This window comes from Lipophrys pholis (genome assembly GCF_963383615.2).
Source record: "Lipophrys pholis genome assembly, chromosome: 18".
Lineage (NCBI taxonomy): Eukaryota > Metazoa > Chordata > Actinopteri > Blenniiformes > Blenniidae > Lipophrys > Lipophrys pholis.
The window spans coordinates 25,566,383-25,581,515 of record NC_137646.1 but is presented as its reverse complement, the minus strand read 5'-3'; the positions used below and the strand labels follow the sequence as shown (position 1 = coordinate 25,581,515).

Sequence of the window (15,133 nt, the reverse complement as noted above, 5' to 3'; positions counted from 1 at the left end):
GAAAGAAAGAAAGAATATCACTATATTAATTCATAAACAAACTAATTAAAACAAAATCTACACACAAAGAAAACAAACGGACTGACCAAAACACAGAAAAGAAAGAAAGAGACAAAAAACAAACACCCTCGTTTTCATTTTCAGTGTACTGTCCCTTTAATACCTTGACGTCGACTGCGTCGCGGTTTCGTCACGTTCCCTGTGACGTCGCCCGGAAGCCGGGAGACGAGGGGGCGGTGCCCGGCTCAAGATGGCGCTCTTTCGCTGTAGGCGAGACCCGTGCGGCGTCATTTGCCTGGTTCTGACCTACTTCAGCGTGTTCTACGCGGACTACGTGGTGGTGCAGTATGTCCTCATCCCCGCCTACTCGGGCAGGTCGGTACCTCGCGCCTCTCCGCCTCGTCTGAAGACGTTTTTAGACGCCGAACATGGCGCCCGCTTCCCCGCGCCGCCGCCTCCGTTCATTCAGCATCCCCACGATCTTCCCTCCTGCTCAAACCACGGAAAGCCCCTTTTGTTTTTGTTGTTGCCCCCTGCGGGGGTATTTAATGGGGGGGTGTTTATGAAGCTCCGGTGTCGGAGCCGCATTCGGTGACATGTGGCTGGTTTGTTTATCCGCATCACGACATCAGCCGTTCCCTGTTTCCTGCGGTTCACTCCAGGACGTCTTCACGTGAAAACGTAAAACTTTCGTTTCGTTTGGGGTGTCCGTTCACGCGACAATGCTCCTGCCAGCCACTGAAAATGCAACTTTTCGAAAATGGCTCCCATGGTGGAACTTTTTTACTCCGTCTCCACGGAAACGGAGGGGGAAACGCTACTTTTCTAAAGCCCTGCCAGTGCGCATGTGCACTGTAAGGCTGTAGTAAACAATTCTGCTTGTACGCAAATTGATGGACACAGCAACGAAAGAATCGTTCCTGTGTTTTCGTTTCAGGTTTACGTGGCAACATTTTGAAAACGATGTCCATTTACACAAAAACATCCGATGCACTGAAAATGATGTTTGAAAGTTTTTTGTTGGGCCATGAGGTGTCGCTGTTTTTGTAAATAAATTACATGTGCAGCAGTGAACACTATGCTATAAACATAAACAATGGTAGGACACGGACAGTCGTATGGACAGACGACCAAGCTGGATTCTTAATATGGTGACTGTCAAAATAAAACTAATATGTTGCAAAGAGAAGAGTTTTCAAAAAGTTGCATTTTCACCCTCCGTCTCAACGGAGATGGAGCGTTTTCAAAAAGTAGTATTTTACAACCCGTTTCCACAGACACGGAGCCCAAGCATCTTGGGAGCTGTTTTCAAAAAGTTGCGTTTTCCCCTATTTCCACGGCAACGGCGTGTATTCAAAAAGTAGCATTTCCTCCCATTTCCATGGCATTTTCATAAAGTTGCGTGTTCCCCTGTGCCCATAGAGAGGGAGCCCAGGCATTTTCGGAAAGTTCCACATTGCGAGCCGTTTTGGAAAAAGTTGCGTTTACAGTGGCTCAGAGCACCGATGTCGTGTAAACAGACCCACAACTAATGTTTACTGTTTTCACTTGAAAACGTTGTCGTGTAAACGTTCTCATACTCGCATTACTGTAATTACCTAGGAACAACTAGTACTTTTAATTTGTGTTTTTTTTACTTAACATAATATAAGGGAACTTTATGTTGATAGTACCATTCACACTCAAGGCAATCCACATAGAAAATTAAGGAAATCCATTAATACTAATAATTCAATTGAAGAGGTCCTAGGATGGAGCCTTGAGGAACCCCACAAGTGATTTCCATACGTTCAGACTCATGATTACCGATTGACTCAGAATAATCCCTCTTTTGCAAACGTCTGATTTAAACCAATTTAACGCACTGCCAGAAATTCTCAACCATTTTCCGAGTCTGTTAAGCTTCCCGTTGTGGTTAACTAAGATCCGGTAACTCTAAAGCTGAAGCTCTGGACGTGTCACCGCTGACGTAAAGTTACTGAGCAACTTATCAAATGATTCTTTTTCTGGTAGGAAAGCGGCTGTGTTGTTTTTCCTCCTAACAGTGTGTGGTGTACGCTTCATGGTTCTGTGTTCAACCTGATTCTGCTGCTGCTGCTGGCCTGCCACGCCAAAGCTGTGTTCTCCGACCCTGGTTAGTCCATCTGAGACTTTTAATTCATTTCATTTACTCACCTGAAGGCTGCACCCGGTCAAATGGCTGTTTTATTTTTATTTATTTATTTATTTTTTTTATCTTAAATATAATATTATTCTATTTTTACAATTTTATTTATATTTTCAATTTAATTTATTTTAGTCTTATTAATTAATTAATTATATCTTTTAAATATAATTTTATTCTATTTTTACAATTTTTTCTTTTTTTAATTTAATTTATTTTAGTCTTATTAATTAATTTATTATATCTTTTAAATATAATTTTATTCTATTTTTACAATTTTTTCTTTTTTTAATTTAATTTATTTTAGTCTTATTAATTAATTTATTATATCTTTTAAATATAATTTTATTCTATTTTTACAATTTTTTCTTTTCTTTTTTTAATTTAATTTATTTTAGTCTTATTAATTAATTTATTATATATTTGAAATATAATTTTATTCTATTCTATTTTTACAATTTAATTTCTTTTTTTAATTTTAATTAATTAATAATATTTTGTCATTTATTCATATCTTTTAAATATATATTTTTTCTATTTTATTTTATTTCTTTCATATTTTTTGGGTTTTAATTCTAATTAATATTTTAATTGTAATGATTTTGTTTTGCTTGTACGGACAGGTATGGTTCCGCTCCCGGACACGGCCATAGACTTCTCAGATCTCCGCTCGCAGTCGTCTCGGATGAACGAGCGGGTGAGTTTCCTCATGACGGCTACAGGTTATAGACCCCGTTTACACCACAACGTTTTCAGTGAAAACGCGTCGTTTTTGAGTAGTTTTCCGTAGTTTTCAGTAGTAGTTTTCAAAGTTGCATTTTCACCCATTTAGACCGAGACTGAGTTTCAAAAAGTTGCTTTTGACCCTGTTTCCATGGAAGTTTTATCTTGGGAGCCATATTTTCTCCCCCCGTTTCCGTGGAGACAGAGTCGGAGTGTTTTCAGTGACTGAGCGCCGTTGTCATGTGAACGGACACTTTTCCCTCGGATACGTTGTCGCGTCTGAAAACATTGTGCTTCTTTCGAAACAACGCCGACCGAGAGTTTTGGAAAAACTACGTGATTGAAACCTTCCGTAGTGGTCGTCGTGTTTGTCCGTCCGGGTGTTTCTGCCGGGTGTTGCTGACGGGTGTTACTGCCGGGGGTTTCTGCCGGGTGTTTCTGACGAGTGTTTCTGACGGGTGTTTCTGACGGGTGTTGCTGACAGGTGTTACTGCCGGGTGTTGCTGACGAGTGTTGCTGACGAGTGTTACTGACGGGGGTTTCTGCCGGGTGTTTCTGCCGGGTGTTTCTGCCGAGTGTTTCTGACGGGTGTTGCTGACGGGTGTTGCTGACGGGTGTTACTGACGGGTGTTGCTGACGAGTGTTGCTGACGAGTGTTTCTGACGGGTGTTGCTGACGAGTGTTGTTGCTGCCGGGTGTTGTTGCTGAAGGGTGTTTCTGACGGGTGTTACTGCCGGGTGTTGTTGCTGACGGGTGTTACTGACGGGTGTTGCTGACGAGTGTTGTTGCTGCCGGGTGTTGTTGCTGCCGGGTGTTGTTGCTGACGGGTGTTACTGACGGGTGTTGCTGACGAGTGTTGCTGACGGGTGTTGTTGCTGCCGGGTGTTTCTGACGGGTGTTACTGTCGGGTGTTGCTGCCGGGTGTTGTTGCTGCCGGGTGTTGTTGCTGCCGGGTGTTGTTGCTGCCGGGTGTTTCTGACGGGTGTTACTGCCGGGTGTTCCTGTCGGGTGTTGCTGACGGGTTTTGCTGCTGCCGGGTGTTGCTGCTGCCGGGTGTTGTTGCTGACGGGTGTTGCTGGTTGTTCCAGGGCTGCGAGGGCTGGACGGTGTGCAGTCGCTGCGAGACCTACAGGCCTCCCAGAGCGCATCACTGCCGGGTCTGCCAGAGGTGCATCCGCCGAATGGACCATCACTGCCCCTGGTGCGATGATCACACTCTCCACTCTTTCTTTTTTTCTTTTTATCCCCCACTCCGTTTCATTCTGTCCATCCATCCATCCATCCATCCATTCCATCCATCCATCCATCCATCCATTCCATCCATTCCATCCATCCATCCATCCATTCCATCCATCCATCCATCCATCCATCCATCCATCCATCCATTCCGTCTCCTTTTCCTTCATCTCTTTCTTGTTTGTTTGTCTTGTTTAGGATCAACAACTGTGTCGGGGAGTTGAACCAGAAGTATTTCATCCAGTTTCTCTTTTACACTGGTGAGCCGCCGCCGCCGCCGCGCTCGTGTCACTTCCTGTACTTTGAGAGATTCCCTCCATGTCTGACCCCCCTCCTCCCCCCTCCTCCTCCCCCCCCAGGCATGGCCAGCCTGTACTCCATGGTGCTGGTGGTGTCGGCGTGGGTTTGGCGCATCAGGAGCGAGCGGGAGGGCGACGGCGACCAGGAGGGGGAAGAGGAGTCGCCCAGCAAACACCTGATCGTGTGAGTCGCCGCTGCAGCTTCCAGCTCGGCGGTTCACAGGCAGGAGATTCAGACTCGTACCTACAACCGACTGACGTTGGAGGTGGAGAAACAGGATCTTTGTTTGGAGTGAACAATCACATTTCTTATGATTTATTTATTTTTATATATGAGCCACAAGTTTACCCAAGATTTTACTTTTTTTATAGAAAGTAGAAAATAATTCTTTTTTTATTTTTCTTTCTCTTTTTTGACACCTCAGTTCCACATTTGTGAAACTGGTCTTTTAAAGAAGAGAAAGGAAAAAATAGGTGCCTTTTTTTATTCAGTGAAATTCCTTTATATTCAGTTGATTTATATTATACGCCCCCGTTTACACAACCGGTTGACAACGCGTCATTTTTGTGTTTTTTTTTTTTTGCCTTCACTTCTGAATCTGAAAATGACTTTGTGTAAATAGAACAAAAACAAGATGAAATGTTTTGAAAAGTTCAGGGAGCCGCTGTAGACGGGTTCCAGACCGCTGATCTAATAGAGGAATGTTTAACAAACGGACTAAACAAAAACTGTTTGGATCAAATAAAAGGATTTTTTAAAGCTGCGGCACCTTTTAAAACGGGAAAGAGACTCAACGATTGGCTGAAATGAGAATCCTGCCGCAGCTTCAGACCCGGTAGAGCATGTTCCTCCCGTGTAACCAGGTTCTGTGCGCAAAAGAGACGATGAAGGAAAACACGTCTTCGATGAAACGCCGTTCAGTTTCATCTGCAGTCGGCTGCAGTGGTAAAATATCGCCTGATATCGGGTGTTTTTTTTTTTTAAAAAAAGCTTGTATTCATTGAAATTTGTCCCGTTTTCTTGCTGGTTTGTTGGGATTAGAGTCCTGGAATATCCTGGTGTGAAAGCTAAAAATACTGCAACTCAGCAGTACAGACCTCACACAGTAGCAGTTAATGTATTTCCTATAAACTTCAAACAGTCATTGTTGTTTTGTTGAGTATTTAAACGGCGGCGTAATACCGAGCTGGACCGTTTGACTCCGTTTCTAATGGGACAAACTAGTTCTGGAGAAACGGTGAGCGTGATCTCTGTGGTCGTCCTCCTCAGGGCTCATTACATCATCCTGCTGGTGGAGTCGGTGTTGTTCGGCGTCTTCGTCATGGTCATCTTCTACGATCAGGTGCGTGCACGCCGAGGGGAAACGAAACCCGCGTGTGGAGCGGTCGGCCTTAACGTGACCGACCGGTGTCTTCGCCTCCTGCAGCTGGTCTCCATAATCACGGACGAGACCCCCATCGAGCAGATGAGGAACCGGCTGATGGTCAAGGACCGCAGCGCGTCGTCTTCGTCCATCGCGTCCCCGTCCTCCTCGTCCTCCTCGTCCTCGCAGCTGCCTCACCACACGACGCACACCCGCAAGCCGAAGCTGGCTTTGCTGCGGGAAGTCTTCGGAAGAGGTGCGTGGATTTAAAGCACGGCTTTAATTTAACAAAATAACTAAAAAGGTTTGGTTTGAGAAACTCTGCGTCTCTCCAGGTTCGGTGTTTTGCTGGCTCCTCCCCCTCCACTCAAACCCCCCGGCAGTCGGCGGCATCTCCTACTCGGCGCTGCCCGACTACGACGTCTGACCTGCGAGCCGAGGTTGTTGTTTTTTTTCACGTGTGCGAAGCGTTCCCTGAATATGATGTCGAGACAGTGAAGAGGAAGGAGGACGTGTGTGTGTGTGTGTGTGTGTGTGTGTGTGTGTGTGTGTGTGTGTGTGTGTGTGTGTGTGTGTGTGTGTGTGTGTGTGTGTGTGTGTGTGTGTGTGTGTGTGTGTGTGTGTGTGTGTGTGTGTGTGTGTGTGTGTGTGTGTGATTTTGTCTCCTCCCCCTTTCCCCTTCCACCTATCAGCAGTCTTCTTTATTTTGAAGAAGGGGAGCTGATCCTGCACAGAGTCGCCGCTCGGGTCTGACTCGTACGTTTTCTATTCACCGGCGACGCTGGAAACTTCAGCGAAGGCCGACAGCTGCCTCGTTTCCACGGCGCGGTGAAAATGTAGGCGGGGTTGAGGTACGTGACATCGTCACGCGGCGCTGCTCAGGCGTCCGAGCAAAGCCGTGAGCCTCCGTCCTCTGGGACACGGCTCGGAAATCTTTCCTCATTCCGAACGGCAGCGTCCGGCTCCTGCTGGATCTCCTCTCCTGTTACTGAGGGGAGCGTCTGCACCTCGTCTGAACACCAGGGGGCAGCGTAGTGCCGGCATTTCAACAAACTGTTGAGCAATTTAAATATTGCAGGTTTTTTTCTTTTGTGGATTTGTTTTAATTCTTTTCTTTCTCTTTTTCTTTTTCTTCTTTTTTTCCCCTTTTTTCTTTTAGTATTTTTCTCAATTTAAATATTACAGTCTTCTTTTTTTTCTCTATTTAAATATTGGAGCTTGTAGACGATCACGACTGACCAATCAGCAGACGGCTGCGTTGTACCTCCTCTATTTGGAACCCATACCAATGAGCTCGGTATCCCAATGGAGGGGTTATGAAAAATTGGGTTCGGTACTTTCGGTACTATCCACAACTTTTGTCAGTGGAAGCACATGAAAGCCCGTCCCGTACCGGTGTATACCGCGCAGTGGAAACGAGGCTAAAAACGACCGATGTGGCCGGTTCCGTCTTATTCCAGTCCAAACCAGTGGTTTTGTTTGCTGCCAGTGTTCTTCAGGTATCCAACCTCCACTGGGAACCACAAAACAAAGGTACCTACGCACTTTTCACACCGGATCGACTCCTCGAGGCGTGACGCCGGGCGAGCAAAGTCATTTCTGGGAGTTCTTACCGTTACAGCAGCGTTGAGCCTAAATCAAACCTCCACCTACTTTTTGGCCTGATTTTTAAAGCCGTTAAGGTTTTAACGCCTCTAAAGAGCAACAGTTTTTATATGTATATTTATTTATTTATTAGTTACATCCCCACTATTCTTTTTTTTTTTAAAAAAAGATGCAAAACAACCAAAAAGAGTCAAATATTCTGACTGGACGAGACCCGGAATATCGACAGACGTTGTAAAGCCACCAAAACAAATACGAAAGTAATGAAAGGATGTGACTAAGAGATGCAATTAAAGCAAACTGTAGTCTAATACATGGAAAGAGTTAAATTAGTCAGTCAAACGTTTTCAGGTTTGTTGCGTTTCCACGTTTCTGCTCTTTTGAAAACGTTTTGAATTCGTCTCCATGGACACGGGGGAAAGCACAGCATTTCCACGGCCGTGGTAAATAGCTCCTCTGCACGTGCTCAGTAGAGCCTATCGGAACAAAGTTTCCTCCATGATGTCATGACTTCCAGTCCATGTTCTCCCGGGACTTGGTGCTTTTAATTTGACAGTCACCGTAATAAGAATTCAACTCGGTCGTCTGTCCACGAGAGTGTCTGTCGCTATCAGAGGTCCAACAAAGTTGTATTCCAAGTGTATTTCACCAAATCCAGCCTTGGTCCTGAATTTCAGTCTAAAAGTCCCTCTAGTGAGCTCGACCGAGAACAGGCCGTTTCTGTGTCTGTCCCTTTAAATGTAAATGAGCTGCGTCTATCCACGCCTACTCCTCAACTCCCTCTGTTTTCCAGGAGTGTTTGCAATGAGAGAGAAAAAAGGCGCCTGATTGTAATTTTCTGCCAGTGGGAGCGTGAGAGGGAGTATCTTCTACCAGAGGGAGTCTGTCCCTGCATGACATCATGAAGGGATGATCTCCAAATTTGCTGTGTGAGTGCGCCTTCAATGTTCGGAGCATATTGACCTCTGTTTTTTGTAATGAAACCACACACATGCGTGAAGCAAAGACCAACAAGTTACACCACATTGGATTACTGGACGTGGACCTGGACAGTATCGTCTAAAAATTGCATTTGGGAATTGATCTACAGTGGAACCGCAATGAAATCAGGGGTAGCTTTGGAATCGTGGGGTCCTCAGACGGGAGGTGCTGTCCGATCGTAGACTCGGGACTCGCTGGCACCGAACAAACATGTATTCAACAGGGAAATGTAAAGTCTCCACAATGTGAGGTTTACGGATGTTTACAAGAATGCATGTGCGTGAAATTCCTGCTTCGGGAGTTTTCTAGAGTCAGTCGGTTCTCCCAAAGGGAAGCGGGAAAAGATTCACACTGCTCCGGCTTTAAAATCTCCGGTCATTATCCTGCAAGGAAAAAGCTTGTCGGACTAGTTTCCTGGATCTTGAGGTGAAAAGAGATCGTTGGAAACCGGAGACGTCCGACCGCTGCTGGATTACCGGTTCATAACCGGAGAAACGGCCTTTAAACTGAGTGGAAAGGACCAAAAAAAAAAGGTTGGATTCATCAGATTGTCCAAAAAAGTCACATTTTTTATTGGTTTGATGGCCCAAGAAATGTTCCACGTTTGTTCTGTAGTTTTTATGGCGACAGAAGGAATCTTTTTTTGAAGTACTTGTCTTTCTTCGGGCAAACGACCATATTTAGTATCTGCCGCATTTCTTCTGGTTTCCTTCCAGATTGATGAGCCTAAAGGAGGAAATATGTTTAACACTAACGTGGAAAAGTCTGTTCTAGAGCGTTTGGGAGTTCTGTAAAGTGATAGAGTTCTAGTGTGTGATGGTTCCAGAGTGTGTGACGGTTCTAGAAGGTGACAGTTCTAGAAGGTGACAGTTCTATAATGTGTTTTAATTCCAAAGTGTGTGACAATTCCAGAATGTGTGACAATTCCAGAATGTGTGACGGTTACAGAATGAGTGACAGTTCTAGAGCGTGACAGTTCCAGAATGAGTGACAGTTCGAGAGCGTGCTTCAGTTCTAGAGTGAGTTACAGTACTAGAATGAGTGATCGTTCTAGTGTGTGTAACAGTTCGAAAGTGTGTGACAGTTCTAGAGTGTGTGACGGTTACAGAATGAGTGACAGTTCTAGAGCGCGCTTCAGTTCTAGAGTGAGTGACAGTACTAGATTGAGTGACCGTTCTAGTGTGTGTAACGGTTCTAGAGTGTGTGCTATCAAATGTGTCTGAGTTCTAGGATATATGGCAGTTCTCGAATGTGCCAGAGTTCTAGTGTCAGAGTTCTAGAATGTGTGAGTATTAGTGTGTGAGAGTTGTAGAATGGAGCAGTGTTCCAGAATGGGTCAGTTCTAGAATGCATGAAGGTCCTAGAGTGTGTGACAGTTCTAGAGTGTGTGCTCCCAAACGTGTCTGAGTTCTAGAATGTTCAAAAGATCTCAAAGGAGTGTTTTCAAATGTGTGAGAGTTGCACAATGTGTGTTATGGATTGTGGGAGTTCTAGAACAGCTGAGTTTTGAAGTGAGTGGGAGTTCTAGAATGAGCGACAGTTCTAATGTGTGAGAATTCACAAGACTTCAGGAGGCAAAACGTTTAATTTTCAAGTATTTAAATGACCTTGTAAAGGTTCAGTACAAGCATTAACGGTGGAAGTTCTAGAATGTGTGAGTTCTCAAACATGTGTGAGTTTTAGAACATCTTGAGTTTTCCCCTTAAAAAACTATTTAAATAAGTCCTGTATCCGGATTCAATAATATAGTATTAACTTGACCACTTCCAGTAAGAAAGAAAAGAATCCAGAAACTGGAGGTTCCACACTTCTGAGCAGAAGTTATCGTGTATTATTTATCTAAATATGATCAAGACCAAGAATCACATTTTTTCTTTTATGTCTTAGTCTTTTTTTTATATATATATACTTGTCAGGTTATTTAAACGTATTAATGTGGAAGAAACTGAAGAAATGCAGAAATTACCGAATGTTCTCGCTTGTCCGATAAAACTCAAAGCCTTCCTCTTGAATCTAGTTGGCAGTTTGTTTGTTTGTTTGTTTGTTTGTTGTGAATTTTAAAGCTCATGTTAGACTGACCAACTTCTCATTTAAAAACTTCGCCCTGGTTTGACTTTTTGTAGAAAAAGACTTTATGCCGACGATGTGCAATTCTCTCGAAAGGGAAAAATTCCTCAACTCAAGAGTTTGTAATTTGTTTTCAACCAAACGATGTTTAAAAGGTTTGTTGTTGTCTTTTTATTTCGTACGTGTGAAAATGTATTATTTATTCATTCTTTGAACGTTTGATCTTTTTGGTTCACGAGAACGGTTTAATTTACCTTTTCTTTTCTTTTTAAACCCGGATCACTTATAAATGTACACTAACAAATATGTGTGAACTAGAGATGGACCGATGTGGATTTTCTTTCAGGGCCGATATCGATAATCAGTCGTCAATGAGGCCGATAACGGATATTTGGCGCCGATATTCATTTCAAGTGAAAATATTGGGCTAGAAATTTTGTATAGTACAAAATCCAATACTTAATTTTTTTACATTGATTTCTAATCTAAAAAAAATGGCTGATATGAAACAAAATGCAGAATATTGGTGCCGATAATCGGTCTATCCCTAGTGTGAACTATGCCTGGTCGACTCTATTGATCTGTTTTTTTTCTTTTGCATCGCCGGAGTGCGCTTGTTTTAAAATCAGTATCTCCTGACGGAACCCAAATCCTTCAACGTTACATGGAAGTTTTTAGCACGTTTACAAGCTGCTTCTTGGAAGAAGAAGAAAAATATCTGAGGTAGTTTCCGAGGTACTGAATGAAATCGTGACTTGACGAGTATTTCTTTAAAATGCGGCTTGACCTTCAGGGTTTGAGGTTAAGCTTTAAGAATAAAACACACATTATTGATCATATTGATTATAGTAGATCCAAAAAGGAGAACGGGCGAGGACTGATAAGTTGATTTACATTTTCAATCATTATTTCATGATATCCCAGGACAGTTCAGGGTTCGGGTTTGGTACTGATGAGCTGCACTAGTGTTCTGATCATTTATACGGTGAGATGCTCCACAACGACCCTTTTCCTGTTCACTTTTTAAAAGGAGCTTTATTTTCTACGTGCATTTTGTATGTTTAGGGGCAGGAAGGAGGCGGGAGAAGGAGAGGATGGCTCAGGGCTGGAGGTGAGGTTCAGTTCTGCAGATCAGTTGTTAAAAGTCTCCGTTCTGGGGGTTTTTCGGCTTTTGCAAGTATCAAATGTTGATGCTGCACATTGCTGGATGTAACGTCGTCTGTTGTGATCATATGGATGCCATGCAGGGACATCAAGGGCTGGAGGCAGGGAGTCAAAGTGAGGGAGAGAGAGCGGCAGAGCAACAGGTAAGAGAGAGGAACACATAATGGCAGATATTTCACTGCAGTCGGCAGAAAAAGTGGGAAAAAAATGATTTAATTTCAAGCAATTTGTGGCGGCAAATGTCGTGAGGAAAGAAAATGAGGCCAGTGTTTCTCAACTTTTTGTGTCACGACACAAAATTGACGCTGGAAAAAAAAATGCTAACACGTGCAGATTAGTGAATACAGGGATGGAGAGTGCAGGAACACAGTGAGGCACCAAGCTTGTCTATTAGCGGTAAGACGTATCACTCTGATTCATTATTGTCGGACAGACTTTTGCACCGAACCACATGAAGACAAAACTTAGTAAGACTTTATTTTCATTGTCCAAATTGCTTTATTAAGTTTCAAACTACATGTTTTATACTCAAGGTTTTAATGAGAGGAATAAGATATCAATCATATCATAATCATCTAAAATTAAAGCACATTTTTTTGTGTTAAGTTTTAAAAGTGAATCATTTGTTTTTCACATTCTTGTTTGTTTTTCTTCTCTAAGTCAAAGTTGGAACTGAAAGAAGCGGTTACATTTTTCAAAAAGTTGCGTTTACACTCGGCAGACGGATAATACACAAGGAAAGTTTTCCATGTTCGCTTGAGAACGATTTGTAAAGCGGGTTTGGGTTCGTTCAGAACTAAAGAGGTGCTCCTCAACTTAATGACAGCGCTTTAGCTAATGCTAATGTTAGCGCTGTAGAGGCAGGCAACAGTCCTCCAATAGGTTCAAACTACGGCAAAAGAATCGTACCCATCGCGGTTTAAACAGCTGATCCAAAACAAGCGCACCCGGTGAGCCGGTTCACTGGACAGCAGGAAGGAATGTGTTTGTAAACGAGCAGCGCCTCAACGTTCACAGTTTCTGCTCCTGGACTCGCGAGCTGGTTCGCTAAAAACAACATTTTGTGGAACCTGCAAACGAAACTCCCGACGGAGTGTGTCAACAACTGGCTCCATAACGAACAAGTTTACAGCGGACCGACGCTTTATTGATTCCGTGTTACGGTCTTGAATCTGTGACCTGTGTATTGTTCTTCTTGATATGCTGCTCTGGCGCGTTCAACTGGAAGTAAAAACGGATGTCTTTTAAAAAGAAAACACCTCCTCCTTTGTTGCTTGATTTTCCTACCGTGGATCCAACGAACGAACGTGGACAAACAACGATAAACAAGGACGTTTGTTCCAAGGTAAGGCGGCAGTGTGGACTTACCTGCATCTGGTGAGTCCACACAGAGGAGGAAACACCGAGCCAGATTTCCACAACGACATTGTTTCATTGATTAACTCCAACACACACACACTAGGGATGTCCTCATCCGATCAGTAGATATTGGATCGGGGCCGATATTAGTGATTTGTGAGCGATCGGGGATCAGAAAGTCCAACCGATCACCCCGCCGATCTTAAAAAAATAAATAAATAAAAAATCGCGGTCCACAACGTCACGTAATAACCACGACAACCAGGGACTAGAAGCTCGGGTGGAGCTGCAGAAGCTAGAAGCAGGCGGAGCGGGGCCATAGACCTATAAAACTAGAGTTATATATAGTGGTTTATGTGTTTATGTGAAGTCTACTTCAAAATTTCTATGTGGTCTGTCTTCTTCTGCTTTTTCTGTTGTGTTTGAGTCACTGCGCCCCTAAAGGCCTGACATGTGTACTACATGGCCTGAAGCCTGGTGTTGAGCCGTGTTCATAGTGAGGTGTGGACGGTTTGTTGGGAGGACAGGGAGGACAAAGATCGTTTTCGTCGTGTGGATGTTCCTCAGTTTACAACAACAACTAAAGAGAAAGAGAAGAATTTTAATTCAATAAGTGAGTTTTACAATAATTTCTAGGTAAACAAAGCTTCTGCCAATAGTGCTTTTAGCTTCAGACATCTTAGTCGCTCCAATAATACACTATTGAGTATATTTGCAATAGTAATGTGAGTATCGGATCGGGAAAGTATCGGGATCGGCCGATACTCAATTCTATCGGGGGCAAAAAAGTGTGATCGGGACATTCCTAACACACACACACACACACTACAGCTGCACTCAGTGTGTGTGGTTGTTCTTCCACCTGTCATACCTCGTGTCCGGGCGGCTCCTCCTTTATAGACAGAGAGGTGGAGGCAGCTCACCTGACTAGCTTCAGGTGCCTCCACCTCTCTGCCACATAACCCCACTGCCCGATTTAGGCCGGGAAGTCCCCCGTCCTAACCACCACTCCCCCCCGGAGGCAGCAACGTCTCCACCATGGCCTCTGCCAACACCACTTCCTCTGCGGTCACTGATGCAGCTCCCGTCCTGGCTGCTACCCGGCGCCTCACCATCCCGGGGCAGGCTGCTGCTCCTGCTACTTGCTCCTCGCTGTCTCTGCCTGGGCCACTGCAGCCGTCGCTGCTGCCCCTGCCAATATGTGCGTCAGCTCCGTCCTGCCGAGGCCGAGCCTTTCTCCGCTGAGCTGGGATTGGCCACCCAGAGCTAGTGATTTGCTTTCCACCTCCTCCTACAGACTTCTTCCTCCACGGTGCCGGCATCTCCTCCCGTGTTAGGTCAACGGGACGTCGCCAACGGATTGGAGCGCGAGGCTGGAACAGGTTTCCTGACACATCCCCGCCCCCCCCCGGGACAACAGCTCCTTGGGGAGGTGGGCCTGCCTCCCCTTCTGCAGCAGGAGCCACTCCATGAACTGCTCGTCCTGATCAGCCTGCTCCTGCTGCAGCCAGGCCGTGGCACTGTTTAGTCACACCATGTTCGGCCTACTTTTTATGTTCCTGGGGTAAAAAATGGAGCCCCAGTTAATTTCTAAATAGAAGCTTTGTTCTTCCCACTGCCGAAGTTCAACACAAACAAATTGTCCTTTCTGTAAGCCCCGCCCCAAATGCAAATGAACCAGTAGCGTTCAACTACCAACTTCCTAGAAGTCCGACATTCTGAGCTTAAAACTCCGCAAGGAAGAATTAGAGCGCGACACAATTTTGTTGTTTTCTGAGCCATTTAAGTAATTTAAGGTGGAAAGAACGTCAAACCATGTTTCCGGGTCCCGTGCAACAGCAATACCAGGTTTATTTCATCCCGTTTCCAATCCCAAACCAAACAAGGACAGAGCACACAAACTCAACGTGACCACCATGGACAACGACGTGGAACTCTGCTTTACCACTCAAGAGAAGAACATGAAGTGCAGAGAAAGAATTTAGTCAGATTTTTTTATTTAGAGTTTCCAAAGTCAAGCTCTTTACTTTCATAACAGGTAAGAAAAACAAGTGAGTGTAAAACCCTTAAAAGTATTGTAGTAGTTGTAGTAAACATGTTCAGATAAAAGAATCAAACTTCCTGCCACTTGGTGACGGAAAAACATATAAAAACCCAAAACAATCATTTCA

General features: G+C 44.3%; 1 protein-coding gene across 1 annotated transcript; it reads left to right on the top strand.

The window, feature by feature from the left end:
* The first annotated feature begins 227 nt into the window (after positions 1-227).
* LOC308123503 (palmitoyltransferase ZDHHC3) lies at positions 228-6,227 on the top strand. Its single transcript, XM_080486020.1, has 9 exons — positions 228-375; positions 2,046-2,134; positions 2,788-2,861; positions 3,976-4,088; positions 4,322-4,383; positions 4,483-4,606; positions 5,693-5,765; positions 5,850-6,042; positions 6,122-6,227. Exons 1-9 carry the CDS (start codon positions 251-253, stop codon positions 6,211-6,213), a joined length of 945 nt encoding a protein of 314 aa, XP_080342146.1. The 5' UTR covers positions 228-250; the 3' UTR covers positions 6,214-6,227.
* The last annotated feature ends 8,906 nt before the right edge of the window (positions 6,228-15,133 follow it).